This window comes from Rosa chinensis, chromosome 3 (assembly GCF_002994745.2).
Source record: "Rosa chinensis cultivar Old Blush chromosome 3, RchiOBHm-V2, whole genome shotgun sequence".
NCBI classification, from domain to species: Eukaryota; Viridiplantae; Streptophyta; class Magnoliopsida; order Rosales; family Rosaceae; genus Rosa; species Rosa chinensis.
Genome location: NC_037090.1, coordinates 48,797,973 through 48,808,963, shown reverse-complemented (window position 1 = coordinate 48,808,963; position 10,991 = coordinate 48,797,973). Strand labels below are relative to the sequence as shown.

Here is a 10,991-nt window from a genome sequence, read left to right as displayed (position 1 = left end):
TGTCAAGAAAATAATTTTAAATTCTCCAGCTTTCTTAGGAAAACCCTTTACTGTACGCATCGATTGTGCTAGAGTAAAGAATTTTAAAAATTTTAAACTTGATAAAGTTGCTGATAGAGGAAGATTAGCAAATTGGCAATTATTTCTTAGCCAATATGCTTATAATGTTGAATTAATTACATGAAATAAGAATTATCTTTCAGACTCCCTAACCAGAGAAATGGCAATGTTCAGTCGAAGAGAAGGCGATGAAGGTCGCAATCTCAGAAACAGAAGAACAGGAAAATGCTGAGGAACCCAAAGAAAAAATCCTCAAAAGATTTTTGCTAAATCGAAAAGGATTAGCCACAAGTGATCAATCCCAGGGTAAAGAATTGGGTAGCCCGTCTCAAACGGCAGACGGTAAAGGCTCATCAAGATTGTTTAAGGCTGTTGCTTTGCCAAAAAGCAAAATAATTCCATCTGGAGTTATAAATGTTTTCAATTGTGAATTAAAAAATTTCAATGAACCTGTGTTCAGAATTGGCAGAAGATTAGCATATCACCAGAAAGTTATTTTAGATAACCTTTTATATGCTTTTTAGGAAAGAAACAGTAGACTCATGTTCCCAGCTTTGTTTTCCCTAGCTGAAGAACTCCATGAAAATGCCAGGCCACAGTTTGAAGAAGTTCATGAAAAAATATGACACAGCAGAGTGCTGTCCAGAATGAGAATATTCAGTATCTTGAAGATCCTGAAAGTGCTAGAATTCCATTCTTAGCACTAAAAGAATTAGAATGGTTCGACTTTCATAATCTTATTAGAAGTCAAAATTCTGACTCATGTCTGCCTCTAACCCTTTTCATTGTCCCTGGACCTTATGTTGGAAGATATGTGGTCAATGTTTAGAGTGAACATACCCAAGAACACAAGCTCTGGCTTGTTGAAAATGATTTTGTCCATAATTTTTGGACCAAAACAAATGATGATCTCAAGGGACTACCCCCCATCATTGTCAACACGGTCAAGAATGTTAGAAAAAATGACTGCATTCTCATATTGAAGTTCAGATCTACTCCGCCAGAGTGGATTTAGAAGAAAAATGGTGAGGTTGACTATATTTCTCCATACCATTATGTGAGAATCATGTAACGGAAATATCTTCCCCTGCATGTGTTGGATATAATGGACAACCAAATTCCAATATTCCCTGAATAAAAGCCATGTCTCTAGAATATATCAAGAAGATCATCGAAGAAGATACAGAAAATACATTCCTGGCAGCAGGAGAAAAAATTATTGTTACTGCATATGACCATTCTGAGGCTATTAGTACTGACCTTTTTCTTTCTCATAAGAGACAGGAAATAGATTCCACGTTAGCCTGCTTTCAGTGGATCGAAAAGATTGAAAATGACAACCACTATAAGATGTATGAAGATATAGACATAGAAGAAAGCAGAACAAAAGTCAGGATGGAAAGCAACTCTTTTGTCCTGGGCAACAATTCAGAAACAGATGAAAACATGTGAAGTAGCCGGTGTAGAAAATACCGAAAGCTTTTTCTAAAGATGTTTTTTGCTTTTCAAAAAGAAGAAGGTGAAAAACATTTCACCTAAAGGAATCTGCTTTTCGTCATTCGACCTCAATCAGCAGGAGCACTCACGAGAGCAGAGAATAATGGAGTTGTTTTGTACATTTTTATGTTTTGAATTCCAGTTTGAGTTCCACTCCCTATATAAGGAGCTTTAGTTTCAGTTTGTAAGGCATCAGAAAATTAAGCAGAAGGGTCTTCTCTCAAGAAGTAAGAAAGCCATAATAGAGTAGCAGCGTGTTGTTTCTTTCCTATCTAGTGTGGAGTGGCCGGTGTGCTTTCATTACAAGTAAGTGTCTGTAATCATTCTCATGGATAGCTAAACAACTTTTAAGCTGTTTACCTAAGAATGAGGCTCTGAATTTTTAGCTTGTAATTATGTTTAAATAAATAATTTCAGATTGCTCACCCACTTCGTCCTTATTTCAATATTCCAGTTTTTATGTTATTATTGTTGTTATCTACGTTCAGCCTTAATCTTGTACTATCTTCGAGTTTGAATGTTTTTTTTGGAAAGATTTTCCTCTGCTTAAGATAGAAACAAACAGCAGTGATTCCGCCTGCTAAAGTAATCGTTAGGCAAGGAGCCGTTAGGTGAAAAACTTGGGCATGTTGAAGGCTATTTTTGTGTTTTTAAGAAGTTTGAAGAAATTTTCTTAAGAAAAAGCAAATTTGAAACCTAAAGGTCAGCATAGCATACATTAGGCACTACCCTAAAAATGACTACCTTTATGAGTCTTTTCCCCTAAGATTTATGTAAATCGGCACAATACAACTGATTTTTTTTACCTGTATAACCCTCAAATATTAAAATATCATGGATTACATTTTAACATCAGGGATAAAAATATAAAAAGCAAAATAAAACAATAAAATAAATAAAATAAAAGAAAATAACTGTTTCATACTCTCCACTGTCAGAATTATAACTCTCCACTACTCTCACACCCACCGGGTGTGTGGATATTTTCTAGTTTATAATGGCCATAAGAGTAACCATCAGAGGCTTGTTCTTCATTTATGAGTATTCAATTGTTTCTTCACTCCAAATGGTATAAATAGTTGTTGGTGGACAAAGCTTTTTTCTCTTTGTATTTTTCGTAGTTATATTAAAAGGGAATCAAATATATAACAGGTTTTTTGAGAAGGAGAATAGAGAGAGAAATAAGGTGTGTGCGATTTATTCCGAAGAAAATTAAAAAATTGTTTAAAAAAAAAGGTAACCTATGCTGGGCGCAGAGGCGAGTAGAGTGAAGATCTGATGAGGGATTCGTGAATCAATCGATCGATAAAGGAAGAGGCTAAGACTTGATTTGATATGATGAGGACCATAAGTGGATGGCGTCGCTTCCTCATCCTCGTCCCTCTTCTTTTCTTTCTTGCTCACTTCTTCTCCGGTAATCCCCCATTCTTTCTTGCTCTCTTTCTTGCTCTCTCTGTCTGTTCATCTTTTCTTTTTGTTTTCAGTTGATCAATTGCATTACAACCCACGACCTGTGCCCAACAAACAAAGCAAATTCAACCACTTGGTTCTCGGACCTGCTGCCGGCCAAGGCTTGACCAATCGTCTCCAATGCCAACCCCAAGGTAGCTTCAAGCTTCCATGCTTCATTTCACTTCCAAATTCTCACTTGCCTCTTGTCTCTCCCTACTTACATCTCTCATATCTACAGGAATCAAAGCTCTTAACAAAACCCATTTCTCCTCTGCCACTGCCCCTGCACTTGATAACATTCACTTTGTCACCGTCTTTACCCTATATAATTCCATCCGTCCCGATTATCAGTTATCAAACTTGGTTACAGTTGGCAATGCTTCTTACACTAAATTGGAGAGGTCTATGGCCATTCTCAATATTTTTGTTAACTTCATCCAGGTAACATTTCTTATCGTGTCTAACCGCCTTTGCTTACTATGTATCTCTTCTTGCTATCTTTAGACTTTGGAATATGAATTCTATATGATATCGATACTTTGTCAGAAGGAAATCAATATATATATATATATGTTTTTTATTCTTGTATCTTGTTCAATGCTGAGCCTGCAATGTGAATTTTCCAAATTCATGTGTGTACTTCTTTCGTACTTGCAGGTGGCAATGCCCCGGAGCGATGTAGTGATTTTAACTGACCCAGCATCTGATCTTTCAATGCACAGAAATGGGGTCACCATTTATCCAATTCAAGGTGAATATTCGCGAGACAAGTTGATGCTTCAAAGAATCAGGTCTTACATTGTAAGAGCAAAGTATTTAAATTATAACTTAAAAAAAAAAAAAACATGTTATTCATCTTTAGCTATGCTTCTCAGGACATAGTTCAATTCATACGTTTGAATTAACCAGCTCCTGAGCTTCGTTGATGTCGTTCTCTTATATCGCTTATTTCATTTGTTTCAGTTCACCAATTCCTAAACTTGCTTGAGGTTTTTCTTTTGACTGATTTTCCTGTGGCTGACTGATGCTTGTGTTTGGCCATCCTTACCTGGGGCCTTTCATCCGTCTTTTATTTGGTTATTTTGACATCAATATGTAATACCTCTTGACATGTGGTAATGGCCTCCTTTCTTGTATAAGAAATTTCTGCAGCTTGCAGCTTTCTTTATCCATATATCACTTTTGATGCATTTGTTCTGTTGTAACCTTTTCTGCATTTTTGGGTTTCTAAAATGTTAACCACAACCCCCTTGTGTCCTCATTTATATTGCTATATATTCTGTTTATCTAGATTATGAGAGAACAGACTAATACTTTATAGTTAGGGATATAAGTGTACCCAAGCCTGAAATTGTGTATTTATCATCATCTAATATACTTTCTATCAATGCTCTAACTTAATGGCTGCATCAAATTTGCTGTAATTCAGGCCTTCCTAGAAACAAGGATGGAGGAGGTTTCTCAGAACCAAGGTCATATTCATCATTACATCTTCACCGACTCAGATATAGCTGTGGTTGATGATCTAGGACATATATTTCATGATTATCCAAATTTTCATCTGGCGCTGACCTTCCGGAACAACAAAGAACAACCTCTGAATTCAGGATTTATAGCAGTCAGGGGTACTCCTGCTGGCATTTTAAGGTGCGTCTGTCACATTATCTGGTTTTCTTTTTCATGTATGCTCGGCTGGGTTGCAAGTTGCAACAGAACAGATACAGAGAAAGTTTATCTGATATCCGATAGTAAAGGTAAGATGAAAAAAAAATATATATACAAAGAAAAAATAAATTGTGGAGTCAAGTTCAAGATGTTTTTTGTTTTGTTTTTGTCATCTATCTAGTCAATATGTACCGTTTAAGACGGTATGTCTAGTTTTTGGTATTGACAAGTTTCTTGCAGTTATAGAATGATATTAGTTTCTATGTTTGTTTCTCCTCAGAGAAAAAAAAAATGTGTGTATATATCTCATATATTAAGCCAATAGCCTTTTCAAATGATTAAATTTATGAAAATCCTGTTGTACCCTTGGTTTATTAATTTGCAAGAAAAGCACAATTTATCATAAAAAGGCAAAATTGATATTAGCCATAAAACTGGAAATAACTACCCGCTATACATTACTTTTCTTTTCTTTTTTTCACTAATTCCTAAAAAAAAGGCCAGCTGACACAGATGGAGTGTGTGTTACGAGGCTAGTATATAAGTATACAGATTGCTTGGTTTTGTCAAAGTTTAGGACTCCCAAAGTGAAGCTACTCCAATACTTTGTATATATAGCTTTTTTGTTTTTCCGGCAAAACGTTCTGGGGCTATGGCCCCCTTTGGTTTACACTGGGTTCCAACCCTGTTTTGGATCATCTTCCACATCTCACTTACTGGAACAATGCAGGGCAAAGACTTTTCTACAAGAAGTACTGAAAGTTTACAGGTCAAGGTACATGAAAGCTTCACGGATGCTTGGGGATCAGTTGGCCCTTGCCTGGGTGGTCAAGTCACACCCATCTTTTGATCCAAAGAAATTCACTAAAGCCCAAGCTTTCATAGAAGATATCGGCGGTGCTGCAGTGTTATTTTTACCCTGTGCTGTATACAATTGGACACCACCAGAGGGTGCAGGTCAATTTCATGGCATGCCCTTGGATGTTAAGGTATACTGCTATTCTCCTACGCACGAAACCTGGATTTTCATTTCAGATGATTTCCTGTAGTTTTACTGAGGAATTGAAAGTAGAAGCAAGTTTGATGCTTAATGGTGCTTGTTATGTAAATTTCCAAGTCTTATATCATATACTTGGTATAGGTCATTCATTTCAAAGGATCAAGGAAACGACTAATGCTCGAATCATGGAACTTCTTCAGTGCATCTTCTGACATTTCAGATATGTTGTGTCTGATATTGAAGAGTGGGAGAACGAAGTACGATTTTTAACCAACTCGATTTTGTTTAACATAGTTTATGAGTGGTACCTACAACAAATTCCATTGAACTACCTGCTGATCTAATTTGAAGAAAGGAAGTATGCTCTTTACCGCTCACAACAAATGGCAGCACAAGGTAACTACTTTCTCGTCAGCAAGGTAATGGTGGCTGCATCAAATGCTATTTCATGTGTGGTGGATGGATTTGATAGAGAAAATGCATGGTTACTGGTGTCTACTTTAACCTTGCACTAGCCCTTTCTTCTTCTTTTTTTTGGAATTTCTTGATATTTTTCTGTATTGGTAGTGCAAGTAGATGTCGAATGATTCAAACCTCTGAAGTACAATTATAGATTTTTTTTTTTTTTTTGAGAAGAAAAGTATAATTATAGAATGAGTGTTTTATTCAAACCTCTCTTCCCATCTCCCTCCTTTCCTCCCTTGAAGAAAATTTGATATTAGTTTAGATAACAACTAAAACAAGGGTAAATGCTTAAATTTTAGGACTGTTGACTTTCATGGTATACCATGAAATCTGAAGTATGGTGCCATAAGTTTTAGTGCAAGGTTAAAGTAGACACCATTTGGAATTTCTTATGTGCACGACACATTTTGTTGAGAATGGCTAGGGCCATTTGGAAAGTTAATTTCTTATTCTCGAATGCTTGTTGGGATAAAATTGCCAATGCTCATCACCCGTAGTTGTCTGCCCGAAAAACGGCACAAACTATAGAAGCTTAAACGTGTCAATGCTTATTATGAGTTAAATGTTATAAAGCTTCCAATGGGTAGTATAAATTTTTTTAAAGCATCATTGGATATCTTCTGTTCATGAACAAGAACTCTAAAATTTTCCCAAGAGCCATATCGTGTATCAATTGAGTTCTTTGTATAACTACGGAGATACTATCATGTATACAACAATGAATCAATCACACTTCCGTAATTGTTCAATTCAAGGAAATGTCCCTGGAAGCCACTCGACAATATACTCGAACTCTCTGGCTTAAATACTTGTTGATCAAGTTATGGTTCGCAATAATTGTTTCAACAGGATTGGGATAACTGTGAAGACTTAAACTTGGTTTAAGTTAATAAATCTAGTTTACTCTACTTCTAAACTATGTTATAGCTGTATACTTATTTGTTTTGGTAAAAGAAGGGCGAAATATAGAGGGGTCTAGCTTTGTGTATGGGGTCATGAATGATGAATTGCTTAATCCCTGTTGATTTTGGTTTTTGTTTTTATAACTCAAAAACCAACTTACTTTTGTTAACAAAGTACTAGAGTAGAACACAAGTACTTCTTACAAAGAAAACCAAATATTAACTTGTATACAATCATTGTCAAAAAGAAAAGAGATAGTACAGATTGTTCATGGTTTCAAGAAGGGTACATAGATAGCCACAAAGTACTATATCTACATTAATACATGTTTCCGTAAGCCACATTACATCAATTTCTTGTTCATGATTTGTACTTATAGCTTCCTTGACTTGCTGCCATTACATTTTGCAAAAGTACCAAAATTTCCAGCAAATGCTTAGCTAATTGTGCTTCTTCTTCTTGAGTTTTCTTTGGCTGGAAGTTTTGTTAAATCCTACAACACATACATGTTGGAATCAAATGTGGACTTGTCACAAATTATCATAATGTATATGATGATTAACTTAATATCAATCCTAGTTTAACATGGATACAAACTGAAAATCTATACTAGTGGCTTAATGAAACAGTGTATCAATTCATTAAGTAAAGTAATCCAATTCTTGGTCTGCAAGGAAGACTACAATGATGTGTTACATTAAGAATCTAACTAGGAAACCTAAATCGATATGGACTGCTCTAATGGGAAGCTTCTTGAGGTTTAAGTCTCCTATATATATGGATGAATTGGTCCCTGTTGCCACCATGGTTTATTGCATTAGTTATGTCCATTGAGAAGCAAGTTGGTAAGCAACAGAAGGCTATATTCTAGTGATCGAGTTTGCAGCTGCATAAGATGGAATCCATGCCTGTGATTGCTGAAGGTAAGTTTTGATCTTGTTGTGATTGTTGTCGAGTTGTTTTGCATATGTTTGTGAGCATGAATATATGGTTTTACAATTGGTATCAGAGCATAGGCTCACAAATATGTTTTAGTTGTGCTTAACATGAAAATCGATTTAAGGGTTTTGCAAAACAACCAAACAAAAAAAAAAAAATTCTTTGCTTTACGGGTGTTAACAGCTCTAGGCTCAGTCACAGCGTGCGGACCATCCAAGCCCAAACCCGACCAAAACAGCAAGAAAAGGTGACCGTTGTATTACAACGGTTAGTTTTGATCAATACGAAAGTCAGGGACTGGATTCGGAAACGCGCACGATGTTTTCATCTCGAGAAGGGATTCAAAACCCCAACTGCTGTGGATCAAGAAGCCGATAGAGTCGATTGTTGCATTTGGACATCAAATTCATGCTTCAACTGAGATTTTTAGCAACAAATTGGGGAAAAAGCAAAATCAGGTTTTTCTGTGAAATTGGTTTTGATTTATAGCATAATTATTGAGTTTTTGATTGTGCTTAAGAACCCTAGTTTCATTCCCGACGTGCGTTAGGCTAGAGTAGATGGTGACTGGATGAAACTTACAATTTATTGACTATTCTGTGGTTTCTTGGAATCGAAACAACTTTGGTTGTGCTTGAATATGCATGATGAATTGATTGCTTATATGGTATTGTATCTGTGATTGTGTGACAATGTATGAAGAATTAGAATCTCCCAAAAGCTTTACACATTGTAGAAATTGACAGATGCAAGAGCTTAATTTTCTTACAAATACAATGATTTGGGTAGAATATAAAGTGAAAAGCTCATGAGTTTTGTGGTTTTCTGTTGGCATAAGTGAACATGGTGCATAAAGCATCCTTCATTGATGTTGGCAGAAAACATATGGTACAACAAAAATGAAATTGTGTCTTGTGTTTTAAGACTATGCTTTTGTTTATCTTCCAAACAAGTGGTCAAGTGTAGTTTTAGAATGCAAGACAGCAGTATGCATGCTTAATGGAAATATATTTGGATACTTGAAAAATTTTCTTTTGTCTAAAGATGTGGATGAATCTCATTGGATAACATATTTTGATTAAGCATGGCATATTGATAAGGAACTACAGGATATTAGGCTTCTGCTCAAAAGTGATGCTTGATATTGTTTTATATGTGGACTGACATGAATGCAAGTATGGGTTGATTAAGTTTTTTGTATGATCTTGTTTTGGATTGTTCTTGTTTTGGTAGCTTAAAGCTTAATAAAACACAAAAAACTTAAAGTTACTTTCTTTACAAATTGAGAACTCACATGAATTTTGTTTTGCGCCTTAGGTAACTCTTACATGAACTTGAACAGTGTCTTGATGCTAACTGGAACCAACTATAGAGCTTGGCTAGACTCTGTAGAAAATTATATGGGAATGCATGAAAATATAGACTATTGCTTTACTAAGGATAAGCCTGCAGAGTTAAATGATAAGAGCACCAAGAAAGAAACTAATCTTTACAAGAAGTGGCATAGATCCAATAGAATGGCTAAAAATCTTATCCGTTCCTCTATGTCCAAGACTGTAAGGGGAAGTATAGAAGAGCCTGAGCTAGCATCAGATTTTTTGGAACTCATAGCTGCTAAGTTTAAAGAAAGTGAAAAAGCAGAAGCAGCTAGGCTAACTAAGGAGTTTCATGATTTGAAGTACACAGGTTCAGGGGGGAGTTAGAGAGCATATTATGAAGATGATCAATATAAATAGCAGGCTCAGGGAGCTCTTTATGGGAGTCAGGGATGAGCAGGTAGTGCATTATGCACTGCATTCCCTACCTAATAGTTTTAGTCATCTTAGAACCAGTTACAATTCTCAAAAGGGAAACTGGACTCTAGATGCCCAGAACAAGCTCAAGCTTACCAAAGCCATAACTAAGAGTTCAGCAGCTGCAGTGGCCAAGGAAAACAAGCCATTTAGGTTCAAGTGCTACTTTTGCAAAAGAGTAGGACACATGAAAAAGGACTGCACTGGCTACAAGAACTGGTTAGCCAAAAAGGGTAAGATTTTTTCTAATACAGTTTTTTCTTTAGAAAGCGTGATGAGAAAAGGAGATGGTAATCTCGCCATATGGCACAAGGCTTCTCACAAAATGCCCTGGAATCGACTATGATGAGACATATTCTCTCGTAATGGATGTCATTGCACTCCATTTCCTTGTCAGTTTGGTAGTTTCCGAATAACTAAACATCCAGCTTGCGAATGTGCTCACTACGTATCTTTATGGGGATCTAGATACGGAATATACGTGCATAAAGGTTCCTAGTGAACTCTATTTACCAAAGTCAAATGGCTCTAGACCACGGAGCGCGTTTGCAATAAGGTTGAAATGCTCACTAAGTGACTACTTGACTGGGAAGGGATATGTAAATGCCCGCGCATTTTCATAACAAGTTCCGGATTCTATCGTGGTTCATGTTGGTGACATGATCTTCATTGGAAGCCCTTAAAGAGTTAAGGGAAACTGTTGAACACTTGAAATCCGAGTTTGAGATGAAGGATCTTGGGAGAACACGATTTTGTCTCGGTTTGGAACTTAAGCACCGTGTTTATGGATGCTTAGGCCCATGATCGTCCGTAGTCTTGATCTTGAAAAGGATCCTCTTCGTCCGAGGGATGATGAAGAAGATGTGATAGAGGCAGAAGTGCCCTACTTGAGTACAATAGGCACATTATTATACTTAGCTTAATGCACAAGACCGGACATCTCATTTGTAGTGAACTTGTTAGCTAGATATAGCTCTGCGCCAACGCGACACCATTGGACTTGTGATAAGGGCTTGTTTTATCCCTACAGAGAGATGATGGATTTGGACCCATCACACACCAGGAACGCCGCCAACACTGTCCTGCATCCTTTATCCCCATCCCAAAACGACAATAGTGTTTTGGAATGTTTTGCTGATTTTGGTTATCTCTCTAACCCACACAAAGGTCATTCCCGAATTGGTTATATGTTCACCATGGGTAAGACCACAATATCT

General features: G+C 36.5%; 1 protein-coding gene across 1 annotated transcript; it reads left to right on the top strand.

The window, feature by feature from the left end:
• The first annotated feature begins 2,659 nt into the window (after window positions 1–2,659).
• On the top strand, window positions 2,660–6,748 carry LOC112191470. Its single transcript, XM_024330820.2, has 7 exons — window positions 2,660–2,971; window positions 3,042–3,161; window positions 3,248–3,450; window positions 3,667–3,810; window positions 4,439–4,656; window positions 5,405–5,663; window positions 5,816–6,748. Exons 1-7 carry the CDS (start codon window positions 2,893–2,895, stop codon window positions 5,942–5,944), a joined length of 1,152 nt encoding a protein of 383 aa, XP_024186588.1. The 5' UTR covers window positions 2,660–2,892; the 3' UTR covers window positions 5,945–6,748.
• The last annotated feature ends 4,243 nt before the right edge of the window (window positions 6,749–10,991 follow it).

What these genes read in the sequence shown, in the direction of transcription:
- LOC112191470 (XM_024330820.2), top strand. Translation starts at nt 2,893, where the DNA reads ATGATGAGGACCATAAGTGGATGGCGTCGCTTCCTCATCCTCGTCCCT. An exon ending in ACTCCTGCTGGCATTTTAAG is followed by an intron (nt 4,657 to 5,404) that starts GTGCGTCTGTCA and finishes GGAACAATGCAG; the next exon opens with GGCAAAGACTTTTCTACAAG. An exon ending in GCATGCCCTTGGATGTTAAG is followed by an intron (nt 5,664 to 5,815) that starts GTATACTGCTAT and finishes TACTTGGTATAG; the next exon opens with GTCATTCATTTCAAAGGATC.